The sequence below is a fragment of the Numida meleagris genome, chromosome 6 (genome assembly GCF_002078875.1).
Source record: "Numida meleagris isolate 19003 breed g44 Domestic line chromosome 6, NumMel1.0, whole genome shotgun sequence".
NCBI lineage: Eukaryota > Metazoa > Chordata > Aves > Galliformes > Numididae > Numida > Numida meleagris.
In genome coordinates, this window is record NC_034414.1 from 57,642,770 (window position 1) to 57,661,324 (window position 18,555).

General features: G+C 47.1%; 2 protein-coding genes and 1 non-coding gene across 4 annotated transcripts in view; 1 reads left to right on the plus strand and 2 right to left on the minus strand.

Annotated features, from left to right (window-relative positions):
* The window catches only part of KTN1 (kinectin 1), an 82,863-nt gene extending 79,908 nt beyond the window's left edge, over window positions 1–2,955 (minus strand). Inside the window, exon 1 of the mRNA XM_021401271.1 lies at window positions 2,933–2,955. The gene's annotated coding sequence lies outside the window, so the exon portion shown is untranslated. The remainder of the gene's footprint in view (window positions 1–2,932) is intronic.
* TBPL2 (TATA-box binding protein like 2) lies at window positions 5,743–18,481 on the plus strand. Of its 2 annotated transcripts, none has more exons than XM_021403505.1 (8): window positions 5,743–7,783; window positions 7,861–7,993; window positions 10,993–11,399; window positions 12,436–12,523; window positions 13,097–13,188; window positions 14,011–14,178; window positions 14,994–15,052; window positions 16,329–18,481. In XM_021403505.1, the coding sequence occupies exons 2-8, from the start codon at window positions 7,943–7,945 to the stop codon at window positions 16,406–16,408; spliced, it is 945 nt and encodes a 314-aa protein (XP_021259180.1). In that variant the 5' UTR covers window positions 5,743–7,783; window positions 7,861–7,942; the 3' UTR covers window positions 16,409–18,481. The 2 variants fall into 2 exon arrangements, with proteins under 2 accessions (XP_021259180.1, XP_021259179.1); XM_021403504.1 differs by having other exon boundaries at window positions 5,744–7,783; window positions 14,958–15,052; window positions 16,329–18,479.
* TRNAG-UCC lies at window positions 8,027–8,098 on the minus strand. Its single transcript has one exon. It is a non-coding gene; the product is annotated as a tRNA-Gly (tRNA).

Genomic DNA, 18,555 nt, shown 5'->3' on the forward strand with positions numbered 1-18,555 from the left:
TCTACCTGTGCCTTGGCTTTCCTGATCCTATCTCTACACATGCGGACAACAGCCCTATATTCCTCCCAGGCTACACAACCCTGCTTCCACTTCACATATACATCTCTCTTTTCCCTCAGTTTAAGCTGCAGGTCCTTGCTCAGCCATGCCGGTTGCCCGCCTGCTCGATTTCTTTTGCTGGGGAATGGAGAGCTCTTGCGCTCTCAGGAGGGTGTCCTTAAAGAGCTGCCAGCTCTGCTCTGTTCCTACGTCCTTAAGGACAGTTTCCCAGGGGATCCCACCCAGCAGTTCCTTGAGCAGCCGGAATTTCGCTCTCCTGAAGTTCAGGGTCCTGATTTTACTCTTTGCCAGGCCTGCATTCCTCCAGATCACAAACTCCACCAGGGCATGATCACTACAGCCCAGGCTGCCTTGAATCTTAACCCATCTAATGCTCTCCTCCACGTTGGTGAGCACCAGGTCCAGTAAGGCTTCACCTCGGGTCGGTCCATCTAATACCTGGACAAGGAAGTTATCCTCAACAGACTCCAGGAATCTGCTGGACTGTCTGCCGCCCGCCTTGCCGCTATCCCAGCAGATATCTGGGTGGTTGAAATCCCCCATCAGGACAAGAGCCCGCGAACTCGACACCTCCTGCAGCTGGAGCAAGAAGGCCTCGTCCACAGGCTCCCCCTGATCAGGTGGCCTGTAACAGACCCCAACCACCAGATCTCCTTTACTGGACCGATCCCTGACTTTAACCCGTAAGCTCTCAACCTGGTCGTGGCTGTTACTCAGACACAGCTCTTCACAAGCTATCCGCTTCCTAACGTAGAGGGCAACTCCCCCTCCCTTCCTGCCCTGTCTATCCCTTCTGAAGAGCCTATAGCCCTCAATCAGAGTGTTCCAATCGTGGGATTCGTCCCACCACATTTCCATGATAGCAACCAGATCATAATTTTCAAGCACATCACGGTTTCCAGTTCCTCCTGCTTATTTCCCATGCTGCGTGCATTAGCGTAAAGGCACTTCAGCTGGGCTTTCCGGCACACTACCTTTCTAGAGGGGCCCTCCCTCGAACTTCCAGAAGAAATCTGAAGTTCTCCCCCACTGCTCCCTAAAGCCCTAATACCCTCTTGTCCATGCTCACGTGTTATCGTAGCCACCAACCTCACATCATCCCTTGTGTTCTTCCTACAAAAGGGTGTGTCATCCTTCTCATTCCCCCCACAAGACTGTGGGATCTTACTAGCACAAGCCCCTCCCAGAAGCACTGGCTCATTACATACAGGGTCCTTACTAGTGACCCTGGTTTCACCCCCACCCCCCTTCATACCTAGTTTAAAGCCCTTGCAATGAACCTTCCCAATTCCCATCATAAAACCCCTTTCTACCAGTGGGATAAGCTACTCCTATCGGATGCCAGCAGGCCTGGGCTCATGTAAATCAAGCCGAGGTCGAAAAACCCAAACATCTGCCGGGCACACGAGGCTTGGAGCCAGATATTAATCTGTTGACCCATCATGTTTAGTCCCTCATTATTCCCTATAATTGGAGGGATAGAGGAGAACACAACTTGTGCTCCCGAACCCTTGACCAGACACCCTAAGGCTCTGAAGTCCTTTTTCATGGTTCTTAGGGAAGTTCTTTCTATTTCATCACTGCCTACCTGAAACAACAACAGAGGATAATAATCCGAGGGCCATACTAGGGACGGAAGTTTCTTCCTTACATCTTCAACCCGGGCTCCCAGGAGGCAGCAGACTTTCCTGTGTAGAGGGTCAGCTCTACATATTGGGCCTTCCACTCCCTTCAGCACCGAGTCACCAACAACGACCCGTCTTTTGTTCTTTGCTGAGGATGTCTTAATGTTAGGGGTAGTCCTACTGGGCTTTGGAGACACCTCCAAGTGGGGAGAACCATCATCTCCACCACTGTCCAGCTGTTTCCGCAGAGCACTGTACCTGTTCTGCAGGGGCAGCTGAGAAGGGAGGGAAATCACCGGGCGGGTGTGCCTGCACCGCTGAGCAGGGACCTTTTGCCATTGCCCCCTGCCCCCCAGTTCATCACCGTTGTTAGGTGGGGGAGAGGACAGGGGGATCACTGCAGCAGGAACACTGTCTGCCTGCTGGTTCCCCCCCCATTACCTGTTTGCAAGGTGGTATGGGGTGACATGCTTTGTGCAGGGCTGCAGCTGGCTGCCTGGATCTCAGGGACGGTAGGGACTGGCACCACCGAGCAATCTCCTGCTCACACTCCCTGATACTCCTCAGCCTCTCCACTTCTTCCTTCAGATCAGCCACCAGGCTAAGTAAATCATTTAGCTGGTCGCATCTGACACACATGCTTTCTCCATCGCCCTGCACTGCAAGGGCCAAGCTCAAGCACTCACCGCAGCCAAAACCCTGAGTACTAACATGTTGCTGTGGGACCTCCATCTGGGTCTCCTCATTTTTCTTGGCAGCGGCCATCCTTTTATCTGTGCATGGGACCTCAGTCTGGGTCCCCGCATTTTTCCTGGAAATAGCCTTCCGCCGAGGGCAGCCATGGCAAACCAGCCGACCCTAGCACGGTCTAGGGCAACCTTAACGAGGTGCAACTGGTCTGGTCCTCCCTGTTGCCGATAGCGCTGTCTCCGCCCTGACCCCATTACCAGCCCGTTAACAGGTGCCCCTGCACTTACCACTCCCAATACAGTGATACAACAGGCCTGCTCACTGTGTAGTCACGTGAACGAGTGGCTTACTGTTTTCAGCGCGTTTGAACGGCCTTTGTGGTACGTGCACTCGAACTCCCCCGCTTCGCCCCAGGTGGGGAGGCAAGGGGTGTGGATGCAGGGCCGTTGCCCTGGCAACGCCCACACCACGTCAGCCGCTCTCGCGAGAGCTGCCGGGCCGCTCCATCAGCTCGGGGGTCCCCGCGTAAAGGAATCGATCCAAAAACCCCCCTGTACCTCGCTTCAGTCGCTGCGGTTCTGGCTGGGACAGCGCCCAAACAGCTAACCTCGGCGATCAAGGGCTACTTCCGGGTTTTCACCCGTTTAAATCTCCCTCCGTTGCCCTGGCAACGCCCACGCCACGTCAGTCGCTCTCGCGAGAGCTGCCGGGCCGCTCCGTTAGCTCGGGGGCCCCCGCGTAAAGGAACGGATTCAAAAACCCCCCTGTACCTCGCTTCAGTCGCTGGCTGAATATTTATATTTATAAAATGTTTATATTAATATAAAATATTTATATTTATAAATAAATATATAATAATAATAATAGTAAATCCCATGTTAGCAACACAAAAGTTCTGCCCTTCCTAAGCACGGAACTATTAACTCACCTGAAATGCAGCAAAAGCAAAGGGACGCGGATGCACAAGAGCTGTCCCACTCCATTTATTTGGGACAGCAGCATCACACGTGCTGGAAGAAAAAGGACTGTAAACATAGCTGGGGATAAATGTGAGCACATCTTAATGCTGATACACAAAACCCAATGGATCTGATGTGATTTGGGGTAATACAGCATCCAGCTTCAGACCATCCCCAACACATGCCCATCCAGGTTCCTATTATTCCCAGAAACATTGCTGAGCATACCTCAGCTCTACCTGAGCCCTGTCAAATGTTCTGAAAACAAATAGATCTCAGCAGAGCTGCCCTTGTGTTACTGGCTTGGGCAAATGCCCACTGAAGGGAGGCCAAAGCAATTAAAGCATTTAATTATTTCTGACAAACCACAGATAAGAGGACTGAGGAAAAAAGGAGGAGGGCCACAAAAATGGTCCCAGGGATGGAACACCTCCCTATGAGGGCAGGCTGAGAGAGATGGGGCTGTGCAGCATGGAGAAGACAAGGCTGCAGGGTGACCTGAGAGCAGCCTTTGGGTAACTAAAGGGGGGCTGTGAGAAAGGGGACAGACTCTTGACTGTGGCAGGGGAGTTGGACCAGATGGTCCTTAAAGGTCCCTTCCAACTCAAATGATTCTGTGATTCAAAGATAGCAAGAGGGAGAGAGGAGGACCCAAATGGGAGTGAGGCTGCACCCCGCATGATTCCAGCTGGGTTCCTGTTTGGGTGGAACTGGGATGGAGACGCAATGCTCTGCAGCACTGCAGAGCCACGTGTGTACGGCTTCGTTACAGCTGTGCTAACGATGTTTCTGGGCAGGCTGCAGCAGAAGGGGCAGAGCAACAGAAACACGTCTGTGTTAACAGCTAATTATGTGCGCTGAGGCCCAAAAAGGTCAAGGCAGCAGGGTCGGAGCGTCGGCTGACATCTGGCAGTGGTTTGGGGAAGTCTGGTTCCTCCCGAGGTCCTTGTTGACTCAAGCATGCTGATTTGCTTGCTGCTAATTGGAGGAAGTGGTAACGAGGACTGTCTAATCACTGAGCTGCACGCCCCGAGGACTCTTTCCATGTCAACCACTGCATCTGGCTGAGCAGCCACACAGCACTCTGTTTCACAGGGATTTCAGCAACCCATCAGCACTCTTCTTGGTGTTCGCATACAGTGAAGGCATTATGGGTTGTGCTCTAATTGCTGCTAGAGCTTGCACCAAAAATCCCACAGATCCCAGCCCCACTGTTCAAGTCCTCAGTGCTGCTGTGACCCTTGCAAACTAAATTCATAGAGTTCTGTTAGCACCTGCTACATGCACACCTCTGCTTTTCTGTGCAAACATGCCATGACTGCTGTTACTATATTGTTTCTCCAGATAGGGCTTAAAGGATCAGTATTTAATTGAAGCAGTAAGTTCAGGGTATGAAACATGGTGCTTGCATTAGAGGCATTTGTCACAAAACTTGGAGGGAAGCATCAGCAGTCAGATGATCCATTGCACGCTCACCTCATTTAAATGCAATTCAATCTAGACAGAGCATTTGGCACAACATTTAGGGAGATGACTTAACAAAAAGCTCTTCTGCAACCAGGTGTCTGATATATCCATGTGCGAGCAGCCCAAGAAAGCCTGTAGCCATTAATTGCTAGGTAGCAATTAAGGTGCCAGCCAACGTTTAAAGCTCCTATTTGCCTTTTCTAGCTGTTTTCAAGGCAGCATAGAATAAAAAACAAAAATAGAGCAAAGTGCTCTCTTCCTCCACTCTGCCCAAGCGTGAATCCTTCAGAGCATGGCTGGGCAGGGAGAAGTGGATTTCTATGCAAACAACATACAGAACACCCTCGTTTAATCACTTGCTTTAGGCAAATAGGACAATTACGTGAAGTTAACTGTATGGTTTTAAAGTCACCATTCAGTCCCTCAGCTGAGACAGATGGCTTCTTCTGATGTTGCTTCCTCTGGCATTCAGTGGAGGGTTTGGCAATCCTTTCTGGGTTCGGTTCTCAGCAGCTATCCGACATGGGAGCAGACAGTGCCTTCATTGCAGACAATGTTCAGCAGAAGGCAGAAGAATGGCTCTTTTCCAGCCAGTTCTACCCTCTTCCCTTTGGCAGAAGGGGCTTTCTTCCCTGGGCCCAGAAGTCAACGCATACCCAGTGCTGGCCTCATGTCAGTCCCTCCCAGGGGATATGGAAGATCTGCAGAAATGCTGAAAGCAAACCTGTGCTTGCAGAGAACCCAATCCCCTGTCGCTGGCATTGGCAGGGAATAAGGGATATAAGTAAGAAGTTTTTTTTATGATAAGGGTAGTGAGGCACTGGCACAGGTTGCCTAGAGAGGTGGTGGATGCCTCGTCTGTGGAGACATTCAAGATCAGGCAGGATTGGCCTCTGAGCACCTGATGGAGCTGTAGGTGTCCCTGTTCATTGCAAGGGAGTTGGACCAGATGGCCTTGAAGGGTCCCTTCCAACTCAATTCCATGATTCCATGAAGAGGAGAACCCCAGGCTGCCTGGGACAAGGCAGTGGCCTCACCACTGGGCTGCACTCCTTGAGGCAGGGATGGACAGACAGCACCGGGTGATGCATTTACAGCTGTTCTTCCCATCATCCAGTGAAATCCCATAAAATTAAACCAGGCTCCGCCCCAGCTTCCAGGCCTTGTGACTGCACTCCTGTAAGAGGGTCACTCCCGACTGACAAAGAGCAAGCCACTAAATGTCAAATCCAGTGGATCTGATTCTGTTCCTCTTTATACTGTCACAGCCCAATGATGACACACTTTAATTACTCACATTTAAATGCCAAATTACTCACCATTACTCATGGTGCTTTCTCTCCTTCCCTGAAATAAATCTAACGTCTACTCTCCCCTTCACAACAAGCCTGGTCCTGCTGCTGGTACCAACGTGGAGAGCAGTGGGGCAATTGGAAGATGTTGCAGTAGGAGATAACTTACACTTAATAAATGGCTTTTTGTGGAAGATGCTCCTGCTCTCAGCTGCTCTTTTATCTCCCCCAGAAGCACAGCTTTGATGCTGGAGGCAATGAGGGCACCAGCAGATACAAGCTGCACCTGAGACACTCTGCTCTTCAGAGACAATTTACGGCTACGAAAGCTTAGCAGGAAGCCCAGGTGAGCAGAAAACAGAATGCTGCCAGCCATGGGCTCTTCATTCCCAAAGTGGTTCCTGAAAAAGCTAAGATAAAGCCCAACCATGTTAACTACCTTCAGAGCAAGCAGCAAGGCATTTATGGGGTGCTAGAATAGGTGACTGATGACAGCACTAATGAACAGAACAGGTAGAACCTTCTTACTGACTTGCTCCAGCTTTTTGGAAGTCTTCTGTGAATAGTACCACCCCATAATAAGTTGTTGCACTCAGATAATGCAAGAATGTGCGCAACAGAAACATTTAAGTGACAACTACAGGGCAGTTGGTAGCAGCTCTGCAGAGTTGTCTTCTCCAGCTATTTATCCAAGGAGGAATTGGGCTGATTTTGGGTGGAGCTGTGTGGAGCCAGGAGTTGGACTCCATGTTCCTTATGGACAGCCCCTTCCAACTTGAGATATTCTATAACTATACAAAGAATGATACTGAATTGCTCTCAAAAGATGAACCCCTCTCATCTCCAAGGGCTTCTGCTTATGTGCTGCTGCTGTTAGCCATGCATCACAGCATTAGACTGATGAGAGCATTAGTAGCACAGCTGTAATGCCACCAGAGGAACACCACAGCCACCACAATGCTCCCATTTCCCAGTCTGAGCACAGCAATAGCATTCATTGGCTGGGGTTGGGCAACAGTCCTGCAGTGCAATCTGCAACCACCAGGCAGCCCTAAGGGGGACACTGCAGTTTTAGCCATCACAAACTGGTCCAAGCCAGCTCTACCATCCCCTGTAACTGAAGTGCAACCTCAGAGTCCCCTCCCTGCTCTATCCCCTGTGTAACACACATCAACCCACTCAAGGCTGAACTTCATAGAATCACAGAATCATTGGGATGAGAGGAATTTAACATCTGCAAACCACAGGGGAAAGGCAAGTCCTGAAAATGCCATAGAACCAGCCCAGCAGGCTGCACCGAGGAGGAGAGGATGCTCATCAGCCACATACACTGCTCTGCAGCCATAAGATGCAAACCTCATCCTTCACAGCCTTAGGGCAGTGAGAAGGGCCTGACAGCACCACCTGAAGCTGTTCTGCAGGGGCTGAGGCTGCCATGGCAGGGAGGTGCTGCAGGACCAGCTGTGCCCTATTGCACTTGATGAAGCAGGTGGGAGAAGCTAAGGGCCTGCTGCACTTGCTCACTAAAAAGCTGCAGCAAAAGGTGAGGCTTTATCTTTGCACACTCTGCCTTCTCAGCTCTGACTCCCTGCTCATCCACAGCCCTGCAGAGGGGCTCAGGCCGTGCCTGTATCCTGATGGGGAGCACCAGGCAGAACCCCAATTCCTCCAGCACGTCCCTAGGGTGAAGGTAACCGACCAGGTTGCTTGCAAAGAGCAAAAACAGCAATGGAAATCACACCCCTCACCCCTGTTGTTCCACGCCAGCTGTACCTCAATGAACTGCACCTGCTCTGGGGCTATCCCACTATAAAGCTGCGAGCGCTGGACGGCAGCAGGTTTTGCACGCATGGAGGACGTCTCGCCCCTGGAGCAGTACTTGGAGCACTGCGGCAGACAGGTACCTGGGGGGGAGGAAAGAAAAAAGCGGAGTTGCGTTGGCCGGGAATCGAACCCGGGTCAACTGCTTGGAAGGCAGCTATGCTCACCACTATACCACCAACGCTCTGTTATAAATGCTCTACTGCATGTATTCAAATTGTAGAGTAACAACCCCTGTTTTCCCTACTATTCTCAAGCGGTTTTCTCTTTTTCCTGAGTTTTTTTCATGCTTTTTACTTTCTACATGATGTATTTATACGGTGGATGCAGAGGGTTCCTACAGTCACAAGCTATTGGGGGCACAGAGGAGCCCATGCTCTTTTTGCAGGCAGTTCCTCTCATCTGCTGCATGATAAATGCTGCTGCACTTACACCCTTGGTATGGACCAGCCTGTGTGCAAGGAGGCTCAACCTCCTCATGCTGGCTGGTAAATGTGTGCAAAAATCTTTCCTCCTTGCATTAAAATGGCCCTCCTGGCTCCAGGTGGCTTCCTAGTGGAGGGGCTGCTGCAGTAGCTGCAGCAAGAACAGGAGAGAGTGCTGCACTCCTAGCTCAGCTGTGCGTCCATAGCTCCCGCAGTTGCGTGTTCTTCTCCTTTTTACTGTTTCTAACCCATTTTTCAGGTTAGAAACTAAGTTTTACCCACGCTGCTTTAAATTCAGAGACCTCCTGGTGGCAGTCAGGAATGCCCTCTGAACATGGCCCCATAGGGTGTATAACATAGGGAGGTATAACTTGGGTTTTCCAGGTGAAACAGAATTCCCTATTTCAGACCTGTTGAGATATTTGATAGTAGTAGGTGTCTAGGATACTATTTAAATAAAGAAGTCAGGCCTGATGCTAAAAGCAGCTGCATTTGATTTACACATACCTGGGCTGCACAAACTACTGCAGCGGAAGTCAAATGGCTATTTCTCCTCCAAGTGCCTCAAATGTGATGATCTCGCACAAGATCAGTGTGCAGTCTCCTTTCTGGAGCCACTGGGAAATGTCCAAAACTATGCAGCTGATGGGGGCTTCAGTGAAGTTAATTAACCTGGAGTTTATAGCAATAACCCTTGGCAGCCAGCCCAAGGCTAACATGGTCTTGTGCCCCTTTCACAGCCTCGGAACATCAGTCTAACACAAAGACCATCTTCCCCAGCATTTAACCCTATAAGAGCTTTTGAATAGTTGCATGCAAGATTAGCTTTCTTCTTCTATCTACTTGAAGCACTTTACTTTCATTCTTTTGGATGATATCTTTTCTACCTGATGCTTCCAGTCCCACTGACCACACATCCATCAGCTTTTTCTTTAAGCTATGCCATGAACTGTTTGCTTTACATCTGTTTTTTGGCCATTATTTCTCATATCCTCTGGTGCCCTTTGCTATGTGTGAATAGTCCTGCAGGCTTGCAGTGACAAGGCTTTTATTTGTCCCATCTTCTGTGCATTATGGTTCATCATGACTTACGTGCATTATGACCTTCCTAGTCAAGTCCTATAGAGCTGAGTTTTAGTTTGTAGTCAGTTCCTGTCGAGCTGCTTCTTGGTCTGCTGGAGGTCTTGCAGAGACATTCCTTCCTTTGTTCCTAGGGAAAAATATATTAAAATTCATATTCCATAATACATTGTTATTTCTAAGTAACTGTTTACTGCTCTAAAATAGTTGTATTTGACTTGAATGCCTTATGATGTGCATCAGCCTTGTGAATTCTAAGTGCTCTCAGTTCCTGTTCTGCAAAGGGTCGGGGGCTGAGGTTTCCTCCAGCAGCACTCTTCCCTGATGATCTCAACTGGGCCCCTGCGTGTAGAAGCCAGTTCTAGGACTGGTTTTCAATCTAGTTCAGAGCTAGACCTCCTTGTATCTATTTACACTAAGAGCCCTCTGTGATGATTGCTCACTCAGTAAGAGTTTCACAAGCTGTGAATGTTTCCTCCAGGCAGGCATCCTGTGAAGTAACTGGGCACAGAGCACAGGACTGAATTGCTAAGTGAGCTGCTGAGCACAGGGCAGCACTGGCTCAGGGCTGAACACATCGATCTGGAAACCCCTTTCCTTGTGGAGCTTGGGCAGTCACTGCCAATTCCAAAGCCTCTGCCTTGCATGGATTTTCCTGTTCTGATTTGTGCTTGAGTTTTCAAGCCCTTTGGGCTCTCAGTGCTAAAATTGCCTAAATGAACACAAAACCCCCTGTACAGGCATCTAGCCCAAGCTGCCACCTGCTGTGGCAGGTGAAGTCACCCTTTTGAAAGAAGCTTTCCCCCAACTACAAGCTTGTGCCCTAATGAACAAGGGAATAAATTCTTCCCCGAACTCTTGCCTTCTCAATATCACAATGCCTTTTAAATACTTTTAATTCCTTTTTTAAATGATGCTGATAAAGGAAGGCATTAGTATGCAAGCATTTGCCTGCAGATACGTGGCGTGCCCTAATCTCTTGATCCGGGGGAAGGATGCTGGCTTTGGCTGTGTCTTGCTTGAATTAATCTGGTAGCCTCCAGCAGCTGAATGCTTAATTTGCTCACGAGCCTGTGAACTGCTGCCCTCTATTGCACAAATCCAACACAACGCTGTCCCCTGGTAGCAGCAGGAGTACACATAGTGAGAGCAAAAAGCCAGACAGAAAATGCTAGCTGTCCTCCTTGGAAAAACTCACAAGCAATGATGTTAGCTATGTGCAGAAGTGAGGTATGGCAAAGGCAAAGTGCCAGCACTGTTCCTCCAATCACCACTGAAGGTAAATGGTGTTTCTCAATTTGAGGCACCACTGGAGTGCTCTAGACTGCCTTGGGGTGTGGTGGGAAAATGTGTCTCCACCAGAAAGATGTAATGGGGAGAAGTTATTTGGGTTTTATATGCTAACAGCCAGGCAAATGATGTTTTCATATCTTCAGGCTCTTCTTGGCTATAATACTTGAGGGGAAAATGATTGAAAGCTCTTTACTGAATAGAGATGTAACCTAATGTAGTCTCCCAGTTGAAGACCATATTTTAATACAAGATCCTTATTGATGCTTTTTCTCAACTCAAGGATGACCTCTCAGCCAGTCCCCAGGTGTTTAATCCTATGAGCCCCTATGACGTGGACCTTCCAATTCAAGTAGCTGGAGATGTATCGTTTGGTTCCCAGTTTAACCAGCCCAAAGAGCTTCCTGCAGACTTCTCCTCTGTGGACCTCAGCTTTCTCCCAGATATTACCCAAGATAACAAAGAACAAAATCCTTCTGAAGATGGTCATGAAATGCAAGGAGGCCTTGATGGATCGGTACCAAGAAATGAGGATGGTGGAGTCTTCATGGAGGAAAGCAGCTCGTCATACCCAGATGTGATCCAGCCAAGCCCTGGAGAACCTGGTGTGTGTCCTCCCCTGACACCAATGACTCCTATGACCCCAGTGACACCTGCATCAGAGAGCTCTGGCATAGTTCCTCAGTTACAGTAAGTTGCTGTTGCATATGTGGTATAATAAGAGCAGTACCATCTTCACTGAAGACTAATCTTAGGGAAAGCTAGTTGTGTTTTCCTTGATGTGCAAGGTATTGCTCTGACTGCACATTTGCTACATAGAAAGCAAGGTTTGATTTCACAGAAGCCCATCTAAAGCACTAGGGAGGCACAGTTATTACTGAGAGGTGGAGCTGAGGGACAGAGAACATTGGAAGGCAACTGGATACAATGCTAATCAATGCAATGTGGAAATAGCATGGGATGATGCTGCTTAATGAAACAGGGGAGTGGGCTCGGTAAATGTATGTGCTGGTTGAGTAAGCACCTGGAATGCCTCTGGCTTTTTAAAGGGAGGACTTTCTCCTGGGAGGGAGGAGATGAAGTCTCCCTGTGGGAGAGGCATTTGGTAAAATGATTTACTGTACTGTGTGTATTGCTTGTTACTTCAGTCTGCAGGACAAAAAGCCAGAAAGCACTTGAAGGTCTTGTCCCTGCAAGGAGGATGTTAAGGATGACAATGGACTCCAAGGGCTTAAAGGTGTCAGTCTGCTCTTCTGAGAGTGGAAAGTCAGAACTGAGAAAAGGAAAGTGACACAAAAAGAAGCAAAAGAGATTCTGGCTTTGTTAAAGGCTAGAGAGAGTATAGAGTAACTCACACCTGTAGAGACTAATGTACTCTTTCCTTAGGAGAGCTCTAGGAAGTCTGTAAGCACTCAGTAATGGTGCAATTTAAAGCTGTAAAAATACTTCAGTGATTTAGTTACTGGAAGACAATTAAATGTAGTATCCTGGGACTAATAATTTTCTATCTTGTTCTATTTCCTCTTCTGAGAAACTAATTTTGGTATTGAATTGCTAAAGTTTGGCAAAAAAAATAGCCTAGTGCTAAAGTGGGGAAGAGGCGGGCAGTAAATTAAATGATGGCAACTCTTAAGAGGGCTGTGACTTCACATTAGCTAATAATGTTGGAGTTTTGCTCTGTAACGGCTTCGTTCTGCAATATGACAAATCCTTTCTCATTCCTCAGGAATATAGTGTCCACTGTAAACTTGGCTTGTAAACTAGATCTGAAGAACATAGCTCTGCATGCCAGAAATGCAGAGTATAACCCAAAGGTAAATCCTGAGGGCTGAGCTTTATCCCTATTCCCTTCTCTCAATGCTCCTGGACTCTACCACACAGATGCACCCTGAGCTTCATCACCTCTCTAACAGCACTGCATTGACCCACAGCCCTCACTGGGGAAAAAGAAAGATCTGTCCAAAAACACTCTGCTAAAAGACAGTTACTTGGGTCAGAGTGGTATCGCGTATCTCTAGCAAGTGGGCTACGCTGTAGGAATGGGCTGGGGCTTCATAGGTGACTCCAGACTCAATAAAATATAGGTTTAGTTACCCTAAACCCCCAAGTCATGGAGGAGAGGGGGGAAGTATAAGAATTTCAGGGTGGTAAATAAATACTTTTGCAAAGTAACTGCATGCAGTGCTGAGATTTGTGGTGGTGGTAATTCCTGAAAGAATGAACAGACCTGGTACAGAGAGAGGGTAGATGTGGCACTGAGGGACACGGCTTTGCGGGCACGGTGGGGTGGGTTGGGGTTGGACTTGGTGATCTTAGTGGTCTTTTCCAACCTTTATGGCTCTTTGACTCTTTCAGCTTGACTCTGAGGTTTTCCTTTGAATTTCTAGAGGTTTGCGGCTGTGATCATGAGGATCAGGGAACCACGAACAACGGCCCTTATCTTCAGTTCAGGAAAAATGGTCTGCACAGGAGCCAAAAGGTACTTTTTTCTTTGGTCTCCTCTAAGGTCTTTCAGCTGCACCTGCGTTTCCTCAACTCAGCCTTGTTTAAATTACCTAGCAGAGGGCTTGCTATCAAGAATAACGAAGCGCTAGTCTTGAAAATGTCTAGTTTTCTTTGTGACGGGAGTTCTGTCATTACTGAACTGCATGCTTCTGCACCTGAATGTAGATTGAGCTGAGTAGACACTAGCAGAAAAGCTGCTAAAGTGCCCAGGAGTTGTTAAGGGGTTATTTGCATTTCTCACTGACTTTCAAGTGAGTTGAGACGTAACTTGTGTCTGTCGAGTTTCTTTGGTGTCTGCTCACTAGTCAACACACATCCCTCTAGAGAAAATAGGAACTGGAGAAAAGCAAAAATGATTTCTGTACTGTGAAGGTCCTGTCCTCAGGTTCAGCAGCTGCTTTGATTTCTTTCTTTTTTTTGTAAGACCCTAAACTGCCAGTGAGATGATGCATTAACTCATAGCTCAGGAAATCTCCAACCCCCACCTAGCTGGATGACCGCACTGATATCTGTGGTCTCCCTCCTGGATCAGCCCTAATTGAAGGGATGAGATAATGCTGCCAGGCATTACTTAAACAGTGGAAATCCTCGGTGATGTAATGCGCTCATATAAACCATAGGAAAATGAACACCAAGGCACATTATTCTTTTTAGCTCACTGAAGTGGCTCTGGGGATAAGAGCTTACTATTTTGAGCAGCAGCACAGAGTTGCATGGTGGTGGCTCTAAACTGAATTCCAGCTCCAGAACAGATGAAAGCCCTCAAAGCTGCTTCCCCCTTCTGCTCTTCCGCCAGCGAAGAGCAGTCACGGCTCGCAGCAAGGAAGTATGCCCGTGTGGTGCAGAAGCTGGGGTTCCCTGCCAAGTTCCTGGACTTCAAGATCCAGAACATGGTGGGCAGCTGTGACGTGAGGTTCCCCATCCGGCTGGAAGGGCTGGTTCTCACCCACCAGCAGTTCAGCAGGTATGTGGGAGAGAGGATTACAGCCCCATGGAGATTGGAGAGTTCTTTGTAAGCTGTAAAGAGGCTCAAATTCTGAAACCTGGCAGTTTAACGTAATAATTAACTGGGTACTGAATATCAAGCATATCTTTGGCTCACCAAAACTGGTTCAGCGGGCAAGAAGTGGCAGTAGATGCAATGTGTTACAGTATAGGTAGCAAGGCACATTTTCTGCACTAACTCCTGTTCTGAGCAGGGCTCAGGCCAAAATAGCCCTCTGCTTAATTACAGCACTGATGTAGTTGCTGGCAGTAAAGCCTACAGCAGTGCAACAGTGATGGGCTCATCTGAACTTCCCTCCCTGTGCTGTTTGCTGCCTTCTCCTTGTAGGATGCTCTACAAGCAGCTAATGACAAGAATGTTACGCTTCCTATTATTGCCAAGTCAATGCTAAAGCTTAGTGGGGGACTGTTTTTCACTGCAGACTATGTCAATGGGAGAAAAAAAACCCACTTGATTAAGTAATTCAGGTTTAATTGAGGCAACTCTTAAGCTACTTGAATCTCTGGAAAATGGGATTCAAAAGCCTTTAAAAGTAAGCATGGGGCACTCCTACCAGCTCCAGTGGGATCTACCACGTTTCTGTTCAAGATATCTAGACTTTGACCTGTCTTTCTATGGGTAGCTAGCTGCAATCTGTGGGTTTAGTTTCCTGCTAGTGTAGTTATAGAGCATTTCAAGCATACAACACTGAAATGGTACTTGCGTTTTACTAATTTTACCTGCTTGCTTTGAAACAGCTATGAACCTGAACTGTTTCCTGGCCTTATTTATAGGATGGTCAAACCAAGGATAGTGTTGCTTATCTTTGTGTCTGGAAAAGTTGTTCTGACTGGTAAGTGGTCTCCTCTCATATTATCTGTAACTGAGAGCTACCACATCTTCTGAGGAAGTGTTTAAATTGAGCATACTAAAGTAATATCTTGCTGCAGTAAAGCTACTTAGTGGCCTTTTTCATGCCTACTGCTGCTTATCTCTGTTTTCTACAGATAACAATATTGGTATTGTTGCACTCGAACCTCATATTGCTTTGTATGGTGTCTCAAATTTCCATGTCATTAAACTGGAGTATCTTTATTCAAAGCATAATGCCCTGTGTCAGCGCACTGAATCCCACCAGGAGCCTGACATGCCAGTAGCTACTCACAGTTGCTTAAATATGAGTATCACAATAAGCAATTTAGAATTGGACAGGAAGCAAACTTCTTAAAACACTTCACTGACAACGTGTACTTAGGATTATTAGAGGAAAGGGTGGAGGAGTAAGAGCCTGTTCCAGACAGTTTGGCAAACTCGTGAGCAAAAGCCTTGCGAGTGTGCTCTGCAGATATGCGTACCTTGGATTCCAAGACAAAAAAAGAAATGGAGTGCATGTTTTCAATACTTTCTTTTTGAAGTTCATGAGAATACCTTTACTCAGCTTTTCTGAAAAGTAAATGGGTGTTTGTGGTACCCAGAGGAACTGAATATTGCATTTAGATTCACAGCAGAGCTTTGAGGTATGTGAATGGCAAAACAGAAGCACCTGCCTTCACCAGAGATTCTCACAATTATGAATCATGAATGAGCTCAGCTAACCAAGCTGTGAGACACTCGGGGCACTCAGTATTCAAGAATTGCTAACAGTCACATGGATAAGACTGGCCTAAAAATCGCAAGTGTAAAGAATAAAACATCTTGGAATTGGAGGAGCGGAGCTCTCAAACTGTGGATGAATTTCCACTATGGGGTTAAACGCTCTCAATTTCTTGTTTCTGTCTTGCCACTTATCAAGAGGCAGAGCTGTTGTGGTTAAGCAGATAAAACCATGATTCTTTGCAGTTGCCTTACTTCAAAGCCAATGTATGACACTTTCAGGAAGAAACTTAGAGCTACAGCTTAACCAAAACTAGTCCAGTCTTAAAGCAAAGCAGGCTTGTTGTTGTTCTTTGTGAGGTGGAAGAAGTAACAGGATGGAAATTCTTCCTTCAGTTTTAGCAAATGTTAGTTTAAATTTGCTTTTAAACTCTTGTTTCTTCATGGTTTGTAATCTCATCATTAGGTTTGAAGTGCATTCAGTTATTCTCAATACTCCGATTCTTACCTTTTTTTTTCCTCAAATGTCTTTGCAGGAGCAAAAGAGCGTTCTGAAATCTATGAGGCGTTTGAGAACATCTATCCCATTCTTAGAGGTTTCAAGAAAGCATCGTAATGCAGCCTGTAAAGTAGACAGGAATAACGTATGGGTTTATTTTGCTAGGCATGGAACAGAAGCCAAGGCTGTTCCTGGACCCAAATGTATAGATGTGGACAATGAAAATGACATTACTGTGAATGCTATAAATGCTGATCCCTTCCTATAGTTTATGAAATGTTTTTTGCTTGCACATCTGCTGTCTGTAATTCACTTGTAACTCAAGGAGAGAAATTTAGCAAACAAATGTACTTTTAATAGTATGCATAATAAGACTGCACTTACCTTGTAGTTGAAACCTTGTGTTTTTTCCCAGCTGAACAGGTGAATTGACACTGCACTTCAAATTAGCTCCCTCAAAATCCTCAGCTTGAAGTACTGGAACCTAGCTCCTGCAATGCTGTATTTTCATGTTCATTCACAGTCAAACTCAAAATACTTTTTTCTATAATATGGCTTATGAAGTCCAGCATGACTTTATTTCAGTGTTTTGAAGACAGTGACTGCAGAGGACACTTGACTCCCTCTGATAACTCAAGTTGGATCAACTGTTGTGTAATGGTGCTGGTGCTCCCTTAGCAGAGCAGATATTCAAGGGCAGCACTGGAACACATGCAGAGAGGGTCTAGCTAAGCAAACTGATTAACTTGTCATGCCATGGGTTTTAACAAAATGGTACCTGCTTGCATTATCAAAGTCCTTATCAGACGATGATTGATTAGGAATAGCCTTTAAAGTGGGCTTGAGGAGAATACAAGAATGGATGCTCAGGGCTTTCCTGAGTTATTTAACTGGAGTTCAGATAACAGCAATGCATGAAAGCATTTGGTAATTTTGCAGCTGAAGCTGTGGGGCTCTTGCACCTTCCTCAGCTCAAGGCCTTCTTTGTTAGAGGTGTCTCTCTCAGACAGGTAACATGATTAGGAAGAGTGTAGAGATTATCCCTGTACTGTTCAGGTACCTGCTATGATTCTCTAGAAGCAAAGGTGTTTTTTCTCTTCCTGAAACAGAGTTCTGGTGCTGCTGGGCCTTGTCTCCTCCCCTTGTTTTCTGCTGAAGATGGGACAGATCTGTCAGGAAGCTCCATGAACCGCTAGAGGTTGCTATTTGATGATTTAAGTGTAACCCAAGCTAAAAGCTGCCTGTACTCCTCCATAGAAAAAATAGTGTTGGCAATGGTTTAATACAGAACAGGGTAATGGTCGTGTTTTTCTGCCACCAGTTTATTTCTGACTTGGTGAAGCTGCGACTTCAATGTGTCTGCAGTCTCTCACAAGTACTTTTATCACTTTGCTCCTCTGGAAAAAAAGCTTGGAAAACTTCATACGCTTCCTTACGATAAACTGGTCTTAACTGTCTTATCAGCTGCTTTGTCGCAAGCAAACCGTGGATTTCCACACTCAAATCTATTCTAAACAGAGACTTACTTTTCTGTTTGTTTTCTAACACTGCAGACTTTCCACTGCAATGGGCTGAACTTCTGTTTGCGCTGTGGCTGTAAAAGCTGATAAGGCTTGATTTACCAGAATCCCTGTAAGTGAAAAGCAACAACCTGTTCTTATTGGTGTTTGGAGACTGCTTATCTGAGATGAGCCTTCTTCAGGAAAGAAAACTGTTTTTTCATTAAGAGTGAGCCGCATAATTTCACCAGTAAAATCAATGCTCTTTTAAAGAGTGTGGAAAAAGCTTGATGATAAGAGAGGGGCTCTGTGTCTTCTCAGAGCTGCTGATAACCTTACGTTTGCTATGGTAACATGTCTTAAAAACAAGTATTGTGGTTCTCCTTCAGTTTGAAATGGTTTCAGGCGAGAAAAGGGGAGATTTAGACTGGATATAAGGGAGAAGCTTTCTAGAATAAGGGCGGCGAGGCACTGGGTGCCCGGAGTAGCGGTGGATGTCCCTGCAGGCTCCAAGCTCAGGGGTGGGCTCTGAGCACCTGATGGAGCTGCGGGTGCCCCTGTGCACTGCAGGGAGTGGGACCACATGGCCTTTAAGGGTCCCTTCCAACGCATACAATTCCATGATTTTGTGATTTTTTTTTTTTAACTGGGGCGTTATTTTGTGGAAGAACGCCACTGAGCCCCCGAGTTCCCCCTCACTCCTCCCGCTCCCTGTGAGGAGCGCAGCCCGCCCGCCCGCCGCTCCCCACAATGCCCCGGGCCGAC

What these genes read in the sequence shown, in the direction of transcription:
- TBPL2 (XM_021403504.1), top strand. Translation starts at nt 7,943, where the DNA reads ATGGAGGACGTCTCGCCCCTGGAGCAGTACTTGGAGCACTGCGGCAGA. An exon ending in TGGAGCACTGCGGCAGACAG is followed by an intron (nt 7,994 to 10,992) that starts GTACCTGGGGGG and finishes TCTCAACTCAAG; the next exon opens with GATGACCTCTCAGCCAGTCC. An exon ending in GGCATAGTTCCTCAGTTACA is followed by an intron (nt 11,400 to 12,435) that starts GTAAGTTGCTGT and finishes CTCATTCCTCAG; the next exon opens with GAATATAGTGTCCACTGTAA.